The 13,236-nt window shown below is 40.9% G+C and overlaps 1 protein-coding gene across 2 annotated transcripts in view; it reads left to right on the top strand.

The window, feature by feature from the left end:
- Positions 1-4,228, top strand: part of olfm1b (olfactomedin 1b) — a 28,576-nt gene extending 24,348 nt beyond the window's left edge. For both annotated transcript variants that reach the window (XM_050053501.1, XM_050053500.1), the window contains exon 6: positions 2,066-4,228. In XM_050053501.1, the coding sequence (XP_049909458.1) occupies positions 2,066-2,740 (675 nt within the window). In that variant the 3' untranslated portion in view covers positions 2,741-4,228. The remainder of the gene's footprint in view (positions 1-2,065) is intronic.
- Positions 4,229-13,236: the final 9,008 nt, after the last annotated feature.

Genomic DNA, 13,236 nt, shown 5'->3' with positions numbered 1-13,236 from the left:
TCATGCTGTCTAATCAGCATCTTGATATGCCACACCTGTGAGGTTGGATGGATTATCTCGGCAAAGGAGAAGTGCTCACTAACACAGATTTAGACAGATTTGTGAACAATATTTGAGGGAAATGGTCTTTTGTGTGTATAGAAAATGTTTTAGATCTTTGAGTTCAGCTCATGAAAAATGGGAGCAAAAACAAAAGTGTTGCGTTTATATTTTTGTTCAGTGTATATATACATACATATATGTCAGTGTCTTTCCAAGTGGCCACAAAAGTCAATTAATTAAAGTTTAAGATTTAAATGATAACAATATTGTAATATTTAGATTAGATTCTTTTTATTTCTAATTTAATTTCATTTTCAGTTTTTTTGTACGTGTGTTTTTTTCCAAAAAGTTTTATTCAGACTTCTTAACCTTTTTTTCCGACTTTCCAATTTTGAAAATCCAAAATAGCAGCAGACAGGAACAGAATCTGGTTTATTGTCGTCCTCTGTGTTTGGTTGTGCTTCATTTTAACATTGGGGGCCTATGGGGAGTGACTTGTTTTTGAAGCCAGCCTCAAGTGGCCATCGGAGGAACACCAGATTTTGGCACTTTTCGTGTTGGCTTCATTTTTCACCCCCTGAGGTTGCTGCTTGGTTTTAAACTGTTGCTCAAACAACACAAGCATTTTAAATATGTCAGTGTGGGCTTGGGAAGTTGTGATAGTCTACAAATGAATCTTTAATGAAAACAATTGTTAGTTGCAGCTCCAAAATATTTGACATGCACACACTGAGAAAACGAACACAATCGCACTGGCTGTAAACACTTAATGCTGATATTGTCTTTGTTCAAGAGACAAACACCTGAACATTTGCAACACAAACATTTGTCCTGACTCTAAAGTCAGAGTTGGCCTTGATCATAGGCGAAGGTCAACTCTCGCTATGAAATTTAATAATGGTCTGTTTTGATCGTTTACAGCCCTTTTATCCGCTGGTTGGATCTGATTGTGGAGCAGGGCTTCTGTTGGCTCAACTTTCATTACTAAAACACATTCAAATGAAATGCCAAGGATAAATCTATAAGGTCTTAATGGGAAGCCACCCAGTGCACAAGGACGGTAGGGAGCTGGAAATAAAGAAAGTTTATTTGTCGGCCACATGCTCTTTGGGCACCAGCTTTATGAGACACATTAATAAGAGGCACAGCTCTCAATGTCACATGGGAGGAAAAGGGCTAAAAACTGGAGAAGCACCAGCAGCGTACAGTACAGTAGCTGTGTAAATTCACAGTTTGCTTCCTGAAGGCTAATTGTCATGACAACACAGGCTGCATAATGTGTATATTTTAAAAGATTCAGCTTACTGCTGACTAAGATTATATTTAGCATACTGTAAGGCAACTTTTTTAGTAGAAACTAATACATTTTGAACAGAGCACATGAAAGATGTGCTGTGTTATCAAAGGGCAAGAAAAGAAGAATGAGTGTAATTGATGGGAGCAGACAGTTCTGCTCCATTTCTTTTTATCTCTCGGTTTCCATACCTTGGTTTTTTTTTTTTCCCGGGCCCTTGGAGACCTGCTTCCTTGATATGAATCATTTTTTAAGTCAATCACAGCAGCGCATGGAAGCAGGTAGGGGATGGGCTTCGGGTGTCTCAGTCCCTCTGAGACTAAGGAAGTGTTTGAGCCTCTAGCAGCTCCGGAGCGAAAGCTCTCTGCCCACCACCGCAGGGGCCAGCAGGAAGCTGGGTCGAAGCAGCTGAGACAGGGCTTTTATCTGGAATGATGGGCATTATCCCTGCGGGGCCCGGCTCATGCCACCCTGCGGCTGTCATGCTGACTGTTTGTATTCAGGAGCTGCCGGATCTCAGCTTCGTCTGCTCCTTGAGGAAGTCTCAGCGCTAACTTAATTGGGATGCTTGTTGAGGGTGTGATTTGATTTATTCTGTGTGTGATCTGCATAGAAGATTCAGATATTTTAGGCACACTGGCAGAGGATGAGGATAGGGGTTTCTATCTCTGAAGTGCTGCTGTGCTTGATCCTAATTCTTTCTCTCTCCCTCTTGTTATAATGTTTAAGGTCTGGTACATGGATGGTTACCACAACAACCGCTTCGTGAGGGAGTACAAGTCGATGCAGGACTTTATGACGTCAGACAACTTCACGTCCCACCGCCTGCCGCACCCGTGGTCAGGAACAGGTCAGGTTGTCTACAACGGCTCTATCTACTTCAACAAATTCCAGAGCCACGTCATTATCAAGTTCGACTTCCGCACCTCTTCTATCAGCAAGTCCCGGCAGCTCGACTATGCCGGCTTCAACAATGCGTATCACTATGCCTGGGGCGGCCACTCTGACATCGACCTGATGGTGGACGAGGGAGGCCTGTGGGCCGTCTACGCCACCAACCAGAACGCCGGCAACATTGTTATCAGCAAGCTGAACCCCAACACACTGCAGATCATCAAGAGCTGGACCACCAACCACCCCAAAAGGAGTGCCGGGGAGTCTTTTATGATCTGCGGCACACTCTACGTTACCAACGGCTACTCAGGAGGCACCAAGGTGTACTACGCGTACTCCACCAACTCCTCTACCTACGAGTACATTGACATTGCCTTCCAGAATAAGTACTCACATATCTCCATGCTGGACTACAACCCGCGTGACCGAGCCCTCTATGCCTGGAACAATGGCCACCAGGTCCTCTACAATGTCACACTGTTCCATGTGATCCGCTCAGAAGAACTGTAACCACGGAAAAATGGATTACATACATAAATTCATATTGTCTGTGTAGAGATCTCCCTATATACAAAAATATATCAGCGAAAGAAAAAGACTCTATGGCAAGACCATTCTATTTATAATATCAGATACTGAGAGACTGCATCAACAGGGAATGCAAAGTGGATTGAATGTGCATATACATGACTGAAAAAAAAATCTAAAATTAAAGAGTTTCATTCCAAAATGTGATATATTTGTTACGGGAAAAAAAAAAAGCTTTATCAGTTAATATCACAGATGATTGTTAATAAAACAGAACTGTTTTGTAAATAAAGGTCTTTAATAGTTACCCATAGTAGACTTTATTTTAATAGCTGCCATCATTTTGTTAGAGGTTTTTTATTTTGGAATGAAACTCTTTAATTGTTTGCCGCATAGAAAATGATTGTAAAAGTAGACAAATATATCAAAAGAATAAGAACAGATGCCAAAAAAAAAAGAATCATCACGCCTTTTTTTATATTAAGGGATATCAACCTAAGCTCATTCCTGTGGCTCCGGTTCTTCTGTAGAAATCCTCCCATCTGAACTTTTCTTTTGGTCATTGGGGGTCCTGACACAAAGACTGTTGGTAATAAACTGTTGGATCCCCAGGTCCAATGGACAGATAGAAAAGTGGGAGGTCACTCTAGTCAGAAGACTTGATAGCCTATAATGGGTGTCATATCGTTTTTATCAAGTACAGTAGCAAATCAAAAGTCTGTAGAGAAACAGCAAACAACAATAACAACATCCACTAAAAGACCTGAAGGCACTGACTGTTGACAGCGCTGTTGTTTGAGATGATTTTTCCCGTGTTAGTGACTATGTGTGAAAAAGGCTTTCTTTGCATGAGTGTTTTCTATCACTCCGGTCTGCTCTTCTGAATGTCTTTTTGCTGTATGATACTAAAAAAAAAAAAAAAAGGAGGGAGGGAGGGAGGGAGGGAGGGGGAACAAGGTGGAATACCTTTGGGATTTGAGGAAAGATATTTACTTTTTTTTCCTGCTTCTTTCTATTTAGTTCATGTTTTGTTGATTTATCTTTTTCTTTGCAATCATTTTATTTCTCAAATGTTCTTGTATCACTGTAACTGTTGGCACCGGTTTGCCTCTCTGTATTTGTTTATTTGGACTGCGTGGGATGAATCTATCTAGCTCACATCTCTACGAAGAAAAAAAAAAAATAACAGAATGTATCGAGTCTTGTATCCTGGGAACCCGGTCCTCCCATCTTCGATTCACATCATGCGCCTGTAGTAGGGAGAGTTTTTTTTATTATTTTTTTTTTTATAGAGGATAAACCTGTCTCATGTCATGTTTCCCCACCCCACTGCTAGTGAAGGATAATGCTGTTTAAATGTATACCCTTGCAGAGGACAAAAGCTTTTCACTCTTTTTGCGCTTTGCTGGACATGTGTTGTATCTGAGATGAGATAGTTAATGATTCGTGTCAATAAAACAGAGAAATCTGACGTTGGGATTGTTGCCTTAAGAAGCTGCAAGCTGCCATGTGGGTGAGCACACTTAGTGCATGACTGTTCACGTTGACATCAGAACTAATGCTCTTATTTCCTGCCTTTTGGATTGTCTGTCATTAAGATTGCAGAGCGGTCACTCTGTTCTTTTGTTGGGTTCCTGGAAAAGAGTATTTAGCATTTACAGACCCTGTCATATTATTTAAAGTCTCAGAGTGAGGCTATGTAGCTTTTGAGAGAGGAAATATTCTTCCTCTGACAGATGAGAAGTTGAATTCATGAGCAATAACATGCACTGTTGCTCACTTCAGTGCATTCAGGGGTTTTGCTGCTAAAGCCCTACTTAGTCTGGTGTTACTAGTAGCTTATAGAGGCAACAGTTAACAGTTAACTTGATTGCCACTTGGGCCACACTGCTGTTCAGTAGATGTTACACAGGCTTGGTTTGAAGTGACAGTTCACCCCCCAGTTAAAATACACAGCTTTGTCTTACCTGTATAGTAGTAGTAGTGCTATTGATCAGTTTAGATTGTTGAGATGTGAGCTGCTGAGTGTTGCAGATATCAGCCGTGGAGATGTCTGCCTTCTCTTGAATATAATGGAACAAGATGGCACTCAGCTTGTGGTGCTCAAAGCTTAAAGAAATGCATTTGAAAAAAATCAACAGTATTGTCTCTTTCCAGAAATCATGACCCAGCTACTCAAGATAATCCACAGACCTTGTTGTGAGCAGTTTCATGTAGGAACTATTTTCTTTCTGCTGAACTACACCTGTTAATAGTATCACCACAGAGAGGGAAGCATCCATCAACTCTTAAGGGTGTAGGTTTGCATAATATGGACAGTTGGGACATGTCCCTACCAATGTTTTAGCAAACTTGTTCGCATTATCCTCATTCTAACAGTTCTGCATACGGTAATAAGAGACAAATGAGGTCTTGTATTGATTCCATCAGAGGCAGTGCATTATATTTTCAGACGGGATCATTCTGTACTATGTCTGATCAGAAGTGTTTTTAGTTAGTTTCCGTATTTCACTGCTTAAACTGTGGCTGGAGAGCGGAGTTTTCCCTCACAGCACTAAAGTGCAGAGTGACATATTCAGACTTGTACAGACTACTTTGGTCTAATTTCAGTTTTAGTCAGTGACTTTGGATGGAATATTGCTCTGTGTCTCCCCTTTCATCCTGCGCTGTGCTTTTATTATTATCAGGGGTGGATTTAGTGATTTGAGGCCCCAGACAAATTGCCTTCCTTTATTTTCTGTTTCTCTAGCTGGAAATGTCGGTACTCAGAAGTACTCAAAACTTTTAAAAGTAAAACTATTCATCGCCCCAAGCAAGTTAAAGTCACATTCCTGCATTCAGGAGAGGAATTATTGGCACAATGTATATAAATTTACTTAAAATTTGTTGCAGGTGGAGCTTTCAATTCATATACAATGCTATAGTTGAATAAACAATAATGCATCATATTTTAATTGCTATATTTGTGAGTAAAAATATGAATCTGCATTATAACCAGTAACATGTATCTGTAGGGTAAATGTAATGCACAATGTTCTCCCCTATAGTACAAGTATACAGTTGCGGATATGTGAGAGGTGTCTTGAATGTGCAGAGAGTAGAAATCTTGCTAAAAAACATTTTAGCTATTCAAGTCTGGGGTTTATGAATGAATTAAAATCAGTTAATTTATCATTGATGTAAATAGGTGCACTTGCACATTTAAAGAGGAAATCCCCTTAACAAAAGACACAGAAAAAAAAGACATTTCCATCATGAATCGGTGTGTAAAACTGAATGGAAGTGCAGTGTTTGATGCCAAAAATTCCTGGAGGAGGACCCCTCCACCTACACTTTAATGTATGTCCCCACAAATGTTGAAATTAAACCTACGCCCTCGTGATTGTGACATGTGAAATGTCTCCTTAATTAGCTTGCACCAGATGTAAGCATTAATAGCGTCCTCCTCAGCTGAGCGAGCTAGCTCACCGGTGCTAGGTTAGCTGACAGCAGAGGCACGCTTCCTTCTGCGTGGTGATACGTTTGGCGGGTGTAGCTCAGTGGGAAGAAAATAGTACCTACATAAAACTGCTCACAACCAGGTCTGTGGATTATTGAATAACCAGGTCAGGATTTCAACAGCTACACCAACTATATCATCGCACAGAAGAAGGTTTGCATCTCCTGTTAGCTCACCTAGCACCACTGAGCTAGCTAACGTTATAGCTCAGTTAAGGAGGAATGTTTACATCTCGTGCTGTCACAAGTTAGAGCCTCTCATCTTTGAGAAGGTGCACGCTTCCTTCTGCTCAGTGATAGCCTACGGTTGGCAGGTGCAGTTCAGCAGAAAGAGAAAGAAAATAGTTCCTACCCATAGGCTGGGGTCATGATTTCTAGAAGGAAACATTACTGCTGAGATTTTAGAATGTTTATTTATCTATTTATTCATTTTCCTGGTGCTTTGAGCACCACAAACCGAGCTCCATCTAGTTCCATTATAATAGAGAGAAGACAGACATCTCTGCAACAGCATATTTATTTTTGATCTGGGGGTGAACTGTCCCTTTAAGGCTTTAAAAATACATAAATCATCCGACAAAGCACCGTTTTGGAGCTATTAGAAGTTTTTCTTGCTATTTGCTTCTGTCACCTTGATACCGACTATATCAAATACTTCTAGGTTTTATTGGTTGCTAAGCATTTCTTTTAAATCACAAGCGTTTTACCTGTCACCATCTAACAGTGTTACAGCTGGAATAACCCCTATTTGTATTTCCATCACTTGACATTTCTTTTGTACACTGTGATGTCTATTAAGGCAAAACTGTCCACTTTTTGTTCACTCAACAGTTTCCTCTCCTTGTCTGTTCTCCACTCCTTTTCACTTAGCCCCGCCACCGCCCTTTTTTCCCTCCCTTATCCTCCAGCCCGTCTATCTTTCCCGCTCTTTGTTGCTCTCACTCCCTCACTGCCTCTTAGTCCTCTGATGTTTCAATCGATGAATAAATGATTGCTTCTATTTTCACTCCGAGTGCTTGGCCAACACAAGCTGCTTTGCTCCCCAGAAAGAGTTAGAGATAGGATTTGGGAGACAGACAGAAAAAAAAACACAGAGAGAAACATGTTTGGCGGAAGGTCTCCCAGCGTATGGCACGATGAGCTGTCAGTCAGGAGCTGAATATATTTGCATCTTTAAGCAGTGATTGGCGCATCAAGAGACATAGCAGCACTCCCTCTAGTCCCCGTCAACCCACCAACCCCAACCCCCAAACACACACACACACACACACACACACACATGCCTGTGAACCTGACAGTTGCATTTCATTTCATCATTTTGAACGTTGGCTCTCTCTTTTCATTTCTGCACCGATGCCTTGTTTACCCCAGACTTAAATAGGTGCACTCGGCTAATTATCTTGTGCATATTTGCCCTCTAAATGCCACGGCTACTGCAGCAGCACTTCTGGGAGTAAAGGACGGACACAGTGAGAGGTTTGACCTTGCTTTGGCCAGCTGTAAGGTGCATCATTCCCCCAAGGACAAAACCACTTATCAGTGATAGAAAGCTATGTGCCAGCAAGAGGGTTGCAAAAAAAAATGTTGCAGAGCACTGCAGTTTACACTTTATATTGCTGAAAAAAAAAGAAAAAAGTGATGGCACGGTGTCATGACTGTAGACTTTTCCTGACGCCGTGTTACATAATTTACCTTTGATACCGACTCTCAGGCTGAAGTCTCTGTGGCCTCTTTGTATACTTGAAGGTTGAGTTATGTATCCTTGAAAACCGACTGTCAGTCTATTGAAGCTGACACAAACTGCTAATTGACATTCAACTTATCGTGACTCATTTGTGCAGCTGCGTTTGCACGAAACAAGTGAGAGAAGTTGCTACAAATTTATGTAAAATTATGTAATGCAGCTCTGGGAAATGTCTGAAAAATCACGACCACAGACACCAAAAACAGCAAGACGAACAGTGATAATAAATACACTTGGCGTGACATTTGACTGACAACATGTGAAGCAGAGCATTAGTTCAAGTAGAGCACTGAAGTTGTGATTGCATTAGCTGATTAATTGGCACCAGCTGCTTCATTCATCAGCTGCTTAACTACTAGCTGACTAGTGACATCTAATATTATTCATACAGGTGTGCAACCTGTATGAATATAACCTGACACTTTGTGTATTTCTGAAACCTCCATGCAAATGCTGTTTGCTGCTGCAAATCCCTCCGCCAACCCAGCATCCTTTGATATTGTTGACTTTACTAAGATCTAAAAATTCATATACATATATGTGTGTGTGAGTGTGTATGTGTGTGTTTTGTTAAAGGGGGATTAGCTCTTTCAGCATAATCCTTGTTGCTGCTCAGATTTCTTAAGAGCTCTCTTAAAGAGCAGAGCAGTTTTTGCTAAATTTAACATCCTCTGACTGAATTAATGCACCCAACATTAGCACTGTAATGAATTAACACTCTGACTATCTCAAAAAAATACTGACCACTATGAGCTACGCTGGACCGGTTAGTTCTAACAAGCACAGGCACACACATGAATGCAAATACCCCACCATGTTTTTCAGCAGGTCAGATTAAGTGAAGATTTAATTCATGAGAATTCAGAGTTGGAACCAGCTAACTGTGACCTGAATGGTTTATTCAGAGATGCAGCTGTAATCACTGCAGATCACAACCTGCATTTAGATGTTGGTGCCAAGTACTTGACTTGAAAAGGTCAGACTAATCCGCAAATTGCAGAATTTCAATGACACTACTGCAATATTAAAGCTATCCCTGGCTTTTAGCTATGATTATTCCAACAAAAGAGTGTAGTGTTATTTCATTTTGGTCGTGTTGAACCAGAAGTTTCAGACATTTTGGCTTCTCCCTTAAGTTCTGCAATGTACCAAATAGTTCAAGTTTCATTTAAAGAGACAGTACACCTCATACACACTTTTCCTCTTTCCTGTAGTGCGGTTTATCAATCTAGATTGTTTGGTGTAAGTTCCCAAGTGTTGGAGACATCAAACGCACTCAACAACTCAACAGCAATGTCTCTTTCCAGTGGTGCTAGGTGAGCTAGCAGTTGTTGTTGCATGTAGCACGCTTCCTTCTGTGATATGGTTGGGGGGGGTGTAGTTCAATAGTCATGATTTCTGGAAAGAGGAAATGCTGCTGAGTTCAACATGTTCTCACTCCGAACTCGTCACATACTGTGGCTTTGTCAGTGGACTTTCATGTCCACATATGACATGCTAGGTATCCTGGGTGCGTCTTTTGTTAGCATTCTAGGATGCCTGTTAGATGCATTGTGCCTCTTTAAAACATACTTTCATTTCCACAAGAAATGCACAGTTTCTGCTCATTAGATGCATATAGTCTTTTTCAAAATAAACTTACATCAGTAAAAACCTTGTATTTAGGTTTATTTCCTTGTGCAAAAAAAGCATGAGGCTAGGTGCTGAAAAAAACATCATGGTTTGGCTCAACATTCATATGGGAAGCGAACACGGACTCCTTGGGTGAAAGTCCAGTGTTTGTTGGACCTATCCACCACCACTCCTGCCTGCCCTATAGGGACTCTCCAGATCCTTAAATTACGTTTTTGTCTGGCCTTGTTTCAAACTCACGTTGTCCAGCAGCGTATCATACAACAGCAAAAAACTACCTTTTTTCACCTGTGTATGACGTGGAAATCATTGACCAAGCGAGGTATTTGATGATTTTGAAATGAGAATGGGATGTTTTTCAAATGTATTTTTTGGCACTTTGATGCACAATCCATCTAGTTCCATTATATTTGTGATAGGGCTGGGCGATAAATCAATTTTATCGATTAATTCGAATTTGTAGTTTAGGCCGATGTCTTTTAATGAAAATCGACGTTCTCTTTAAAATCACCTCCCCCCCGCGCGCTTGACACACAAACAACATGGCAGCGAGCGCTGAAGAACTCGTTCTCAAGAAAGGGAACGAGTTCTTCAGCGCTTTTGTGTGCTCACCTGTGTCTGTGTGTGTGCTCACCTGTGTCTGTGTGTGTGTGCGCATCAGGGCCGAACTCCGCCGTGCGCGACACAGAGAGCAGAGGAGGATTTTAGACGTGCACCGTGTAGGGACATAAATGACATGCCGTTGTGTAAATAAGATAAATAAGTGTTGACAACGCCAAGCTGGCAGACCCCCGAACCGAAGTAGACCTCCGAAGACCATTAGCACCTTTAGCTTGTGTTAGCTCGTTGTGGCAACAACACGTAAACAACGGGACTTCCTCTGCGTTAAAGAACGGCACTTTATTTTCAGCACTGCAGGGATGATGCACAGCCTCTCTCATCAGTGTCTGACGTTTACATAGAGGGAAATAACTCAAAAACAGCATGCAGAACTGCGTAGGCTTCTTCACTGTGGCTGCTCGATGTAAACAACATAGCACATGCCTCACTTTCTTCCTGGGGCGCATCCGTCTGACGTCACACACCACACCCGGCGCACTAACGTCTCATACCTCCTACATCAACTACACACATACACAGCTCCACACACACACACACACACACACACAAGCCACACACATCAGGCTCAGCCTGTAACATAAGGCTATTTAGTTTGTTTAATAAAAGGACAAGGTATAGACCTGTTCTATAGGAAAGGTAACCTTAAATGACTTCTGTTGTGATCCAATACGATGGTAGGGGAAACACTGCCGTAGGCCCATGATAAGAAAGGGGTCCGGTGGAAAGCGATCACAGATGCAGTTGCCATGTATATTGGTGCCCATATATAGGCTACCGTGGAAAAGCCAGGGTTTATTCACATGCTGAAAGTTTTGGACTCCAATTTTTTTTTTCAACTAGGAGGGGAAAAAATCGATTTAAATCGTGAATCGGATTTTTTGTGAAAAAATCGGAGATTTTTTTTTCAGGCCATATCGCCCAGCCCTAATTTGTGAGAAGGCAGACATCTCTATGGCCAATATCTCAGACACTCTGCAAACCACACCAAAACACTCTAGATTGATAACAGCACAACAGGTAAGAGGACAGACAGATATTTATGATTTTGGAGAGAACTGTCCCTTTAAGATATTAAAACATGATTAATCTCTAACTGTCAAGAGAACCAAGGCAGTGATAACATTTCCACGGCCTAGGACCTGCCCCGCACTCAAGCAATTACTGTGAGCCCTTTCAAATTTAATGCAAGGTGACACATAACGACAGTTTCTCAAACACACTCTTTCTTTTACTATTCCATTATGAATTTTTCCATTCAGATTCATCACACTGGCAGGGGGAAAGAAACAGAAATAAACCCTAGGTCTCATGTTTTCATTGTAGCTGGGAGCAATCTCCAAGCTAAAACTATTACAAGCCCAGTGTGGGTTGGAATAACAGCCAATAATAAATCAATAGAACCATAAAGAATAGGACTGAGGGCGAAAAACAACAGCAATAAAGACAATTCATTTTAATTATGGCGCAATAAAAAAGGCAAAGTAAAAAGAACTCAGATGTCCCGTTTGTGATTCTCAGTGCACTGGTTTCATTTACAATTGTGTCCCTGTCAGCAATTCAACACCTGCTCTGTAACAAAATGTCTCCTTAATTAGCATTTTCGTTAATGCACTGTGATCGCAAGGGTGGGTGCATGCATACACATATACAGCTGTGCGTACCACATATAGATACCACACCAAAGAGATCACAGTCCCTGTTTCCAGCAAAATTAATGTACTAGCATGCTTTGCCAAAACATTTTAAAGAAAAGGTAAATGCTGCAAGGATACAACATGTTTGTCCAATATTTATATAACACAGAAGTTGTACAGAGGCAATTAGGGTGGATGGTTGGGCATACAAAGCACATACTTTGACACCAGAGATGAGGTTTGTGTCCCCATATTAGGATTAGGACACTTGGTTATAGACAGATAATGGTTTCAGTTGAATATTGAAAATGTCAGCATGTGCTGCTTATATTTGAAGTCAGTGTTTGCAGCCTATTTAATATTTACGCCTGTCTTTTTGGTCACTTGGGGGCAGCAAAAACAAGCGGTACACACAACACTGACATATTATCACCTAACTTCATATAGCCAACTTGTTAGCAAACAGCTGCTTATTTACACACCCAGCAGACAAGCAGCAACATTAATATTAATTTGTAGTCATGTTCCAGGCCATGTGATGAATGTAAATATAGCATGCACTCTCTGCTTTGGTCTCCATCAACTCCTCAGGGAACTATGTGGCTGCTTAGCTAATAAATGCTTCAATGTTAGCTAGTTGCTAACTTTATCTTTTTGCTGTTTGATGCTATGCAGGAAGTGTACAGTGGGTTTTAGTTGCCTGCTGCATCTTAAAATGACCCTGATGAGGGTGGTGACACTGGACCAATACAGGAAAGTTGTGGAAAACCAAATCATTGACCTGAAAGACGCTTCAACACCCCTTGGAGCTTGGGAAAACAGCAGAGTCAAGTGATAATTTGTGGGTTCATTGCTGCAAGCCACCATGTGCACATGAAGTACTTTCTTGATCCATCGTTAATATACAAAAATTTTGAATATAGCAGCTTTAATAAAGACCTATCTTTCCCTTGCTGCTCTAGATTGCCCTGACACAACCATGAAAATGCTAATTGTGCTTTAGCCCCCAGGAGCTGTTTGTATGGAAATAATTTAAACACATTCAATTTCAATTTCAATTTTACTAATAAAGCCCAATATCACAAATCACAATTTGCCTCAGAGGGATTTACAGTATACAACATCCCTCTGTCCTCACATTCACAGTGAACATTTTGCAGACAAATTCGGCATGAATATTTTTTAGGTCAATCAAAATGTAATCTATGAAGCCATATATTTCTTACAAAACAGATTTGATAATGCAAATGAGTTGCAAAATGTAATTTTTTTCAAAAAGCAAGGTTGACGATACATATACCTGAGTTCTAGCAAGTAAAATGACACTCTTACACTTTTTTCACATTTTG

This window comes from Epinephelus moara, chromosome 9, assembly GCF_006386435.1.
Source record: "Epinephelus moara isolate mb chromosome 9, YSFRI_EMoa_1.0, whole genome shotgun sequence".
NCBI classification, from domain to species: domain Eukaryota; kingdom Metazoa; phylum Chordata; class Actinopteri; order Perciformes; family Serranidae; genus Epinephelus; species Epinephelus moara.
Note: the sequence above shows the minus strand (reverse complement) of the source record. Positions and strands in the feature narration are given on the sequence as shown.